Source organism: Rhincodon typus, chromosome 26 (assembly GCF_021869965.1).
Source record: "Rhincodon typus isolate 14 chromosome 26, sRhiTyp1.1, whole genome shotgun sequence".
Classification (NCBI taxonomy): Eukaryota; Metazoa; Chordata; class Chondrichthyes; order Orectolobiformes; family Rhincodontidae; genus Rhincodon; species Rhincodon typus.
This window is the reverse complement of record NC_063357.1, coordinates 37282912-37286731: the sequence shown is the minus strand read 5'-3', so window position 1 is coordinate 37286731 and position 3820 is coordinate 37282912. Positions and strand designations below refer to the sequence as shown.

General features: G+C 40.3%; 1 protein-coding gene across 1 annotated transcript; it reads right to left on the bottom strand.

Moving 5' to 3' along the window:
* Positions 1–1937: 1937 nt before the first annotated feature.
* On the bottom strand, positions 1938–2594 carry LOC125486129 (probable E3 ubiquitin-protein ligase DTX2). The gene has a single exon (XM_048612389.1). It carries the CDS (start codon positions 2343–2345, stop codon positions 1938–1940), a length of 408 nt encoding a protein of 135 aa, XP_048468346.1. The 5' UTR covers positions 2346–2594.
* Between the last annotated feature and the right edge of the window lie 1226 nt (positions 2595–3820).

Sequence of the window (3820 nt, the reverse complement as noted above, 5' to 3'; positions counted from 1 at the left end):
CTAGACAATATGTATCCTTCGTTACCAGCAAAATTAATAGGCCATCTAATTTTTGTTTTTGGGATTTTACTACAATAAAATGACAAGTCAAGTCCACTGAGTCAAGGTCTGCAGAAGGGTCAATGGACTTAAAATGTTCACATTTTCTCTTCATGGATGCTGCCAGATTGCAGAGTTTCTCCAGCAATTTCTATTTTTTGTTTGTCTGTTGTGTTTGGCAAAAACATTTATGTGCAAAAAGTAATGCAAAGAACTTCGGGATTTATGTGATATGAAAGTTACTACAAAAATTAACATTCTTGCAATCTAATGCCTCAGCAAAACAGGTCTCAATTGTTAAAGCAATCCTTTAACATTAACTGAATGTACTGTTACTGTCAAATCACTGGTTTTGTTAATGAAACACATGGACAAAAACTCCAACACATGGAAAAAAACCTCCAACACAACTAGAATTTAACAAAATAAATGGCAGCTCATGTAAAAAAAAGTCAATAAATCCAAAATGTTAAGGTCCAGATTGTATTTTAGTTTAAAATGGAAGTCAAAATCCTAAGGCAACTTTATTTGCTCTCTTCTCATCTACCCGGAGAAAGCCCGTTTGTATAATGCTGTGCAAAACTGATTTTTTTTTTCCTCTCCTGGTTCAATAGACAAGCCAAATAGATTCCTTCCTGCCAGATTTCAATATCAAGATGAAGCTGTAGAAAGATTCTAAATCTGAACACCGAAAACTGCAATTTCAACATGACAATGATGCCTGTAGGGAGCATTAAACTTTCTTGACAGCCAGCTTTAAGGTCACAAACACCTTCAGTTTTCTGGTCATGTATGAACAATCAGCAGTTCCAATGTGGAGGAGCCACTGACAACGCTATTCAACTTTGTGAAAGCACATCTTTACTTCATGTGTTTGAATCATTCCTCACGTAACTTTGCTAAGTCTAGATCTAAAATCACAAACGAAATATGGAATCTTATTTTTGACTTGAGAAAGCATACATTTGTCTTACTTCTTTCCAGACTCGAAAAAACCTGAAAAATGAATCATTCCAAACTATCGTAAGTTGGCACATTTCCACAACACGCAGAATCACAGAATATCAAAACTTAAAGTCACAGTGCTAAGACCCCAATTTCCCTGATCCACAGTTGCAACTATGGGAAGATATCAAAGATAAAGTTCCAACTATCTATTATTAATGAGCTCATTGACAAAGTTAGCATTTGGCGCCCATCCCTTGTCATCCTTGAACTGAGTGGCTTGCTAGGCCATTTCACAGGGCAGTTAAAAATAAACGACACCGCTGTGGGTATGGAGTCACATGCAGGCTGGGTCAAGTAAAGGTGGCAGACTTCCTTTACAAAAAGCAATTAACAAACTACTTAGGTTTTTAAAATAATCGAGATTTGTCTTATTAGCATAATCAGTTTTTGAATTACTTAACTGAATTTAAATTCTCACTGCTGTCATGGGATTGGAATCCATTTCCCTGGAGCAAAAGCCTGGGCTTCTGGATTACTAGTACCTTACCATCTCCCCTTGAAATAAAGAGAGGGGGAATCTGACAAATATATACCCTGATTACAATGGCAACTATTACCAAGGTAAATTATTGAAATGATTAGTCTCACAATTAAATATTAACTATTAACAATTACCTATGCATTAGTTTTAGTAGCCTAAACAAACTGTAGTGCTGTGGAAAACTTTTAACCTTAAAATAGTATGGCTAATGTTTGATTTCTTTTCGATAGTATTAGTTTTTGAAAACACTGTTTCTTAGTCAAAACACCTCGGGCTTAAATCAGCAAAGCAATTTACAGAAGAAATGCAAACATTTTAACAAATAGATCTGCACCTGGAGTGAACATTTAGGTCGACTGAATGAACCACTGATAGCAACACCAAAAGTGAAGCTGAAGATTGTGAATGATCAGTACGTGATCAGGCAGTACTGATCAGATCTTGCTGACAGTTTTGGGAGCGAGGGGCTGGCCTTACCTGTGTCTTGTCGGAATTGGGTGAGTGTGGGGATATCGATGATGTAGGGGGCCAACCTGGGCTCGGCCTGGCCCAGGGAGATGCTGTTGATTCCTTTAGCTGTCGCCGCAGCCGCTCCCTGTAAATGCTGGAGGCTGCGCTCTATGTGCTCGCTAACCCGGCTGCTGTAGGGCCTCCAACGACCCGCCTCGTCTTCCCACTCCCACACGGAGACTAGCGGACCCAGGCCGGCTCCTGGGCCCGACACAGGGAAAGGGGTGACCGAGAAAGCCGAGCCACTGGCACCGAGGCCCCCTCCTCCAGCAGCTGCCCCGCCATTTCCGAGGCCCTGACTTGCCATCCTCGTCCTCTCTAAAGTGAATGCCCGTGTGGATCTACGAGTTTGTATCGGCTACGACAACAAACACCGAGAACTTTCTGATTCAAACTCCTCCCTCTCACTGTTTTCCTCGTCTCCAGGGTGTCAACGCCCGCGCTGCCTTCTGGGAACTGTAGTCCTTTCCGGCCAGCGGCACCGGAATCCTAGCTGCTGTTTCACCAGCTGTGAACTACAAATCCCATGCGACCCTGCTCCAGCGAGCGCCCACACTTGACGGCTGGTGTCAGGTGCGAGCCGAGAAACGAAACTTGGTAATAAACTTTTATCGGAATAATGGTGCATATCTAGCGGGGGAGACTTAATTACACAGGCCACGTAAAGTGAACTCTGTAATTATAAATATCGCCAAGGTTTCAGCAGTACCCACGTGTAAAAACAAAATGCATAATCAATTATAAAACACAGTGCTGGAGAATTATAAAACTCCCAAGAGTCATACTAAACGCGAAACGTTAACTTTGTTTCTCCTTCCAAAACCAGAGTTTCTCCAGCACTGTTTTTATTTCAAAATCTCCAGAGTCCGGGTATTTTGATTTTATTTGAGTGCATAATCCACTTGGCACGTTTAGGAATGAAGAAGCGAACCGCTGTTCCCATTTGTCTACTTTATTTCATGCTCCTGTCAACGTTGGTTTCGCAGACGCACACTCAATTCGGGGTCATGCTATAGCACAATCGAATAATTGTACAAGGCTGATGGGAAAATTCATGTCCGGAAGATTATTTCTAAGGCAAATTATCATTTGGAATGAATGCTGCGTTCACGAAGACAGCACAGACTGGTACAAGGGGTAGTAGTAGCATCCTGGTAAATCCAGTCAATAGGTGCAAATACATTTATTTCTCTCCCAAAAACTTATGAAACAATGAAGAGAATTAGACGAGTTATAAATCTGCAGGGTTAATTCTTTTAAATCCGAGATTAAATCAATATAGTGTCATTGTGGTATAAACAGACATCTGGGATTTTAAAAAAGGTAAATCTATCTTCGAAATGGACTAGTGTTTCATTTAATTGTATTCTGTGCAGTTTTTTAAATCACCACCTTATTTTTCTGAAGTGGTGCTACGTTCACTTAAGCAGCTGTATTGTTTACCTAAGTATTCCAGCCATATGCATTTCAGATCCTTACACTAGTTGTGTCTTTTTAAAAAATACGTGTCTCTGCTTCTATTTATGGTACCATACTTCAGAACTACTGTGGTCTTTTAGCTGGATCTCATAAGATTTACCTTTGCAAACTTTTCATGACCACAACATTCCAAATGGTGTACAGCGAATTAGGGATCTTTTAAGCACAGTCACTTTGGTAATGAGGGAAATGTACAGTCATTTCCACACACCAGGTTCCCAAAACAGAAGTATCATAATGATAATCTCTATTGTTAAAGATGTTGAAAGGAAAGAAAGGTCAGAACACAGAGAGAACATTCTT

Bases quoted from the DNA above. Each gene is read 5' to 3' on its own strand.
- LOC125486129 (XM_048612389.1), bottom strand. From the start codon at position 2,345: ATGGCAAGTCAGGGCCTCGGAAATGGCGGGGCAGCTGCTGGAGGAGGG.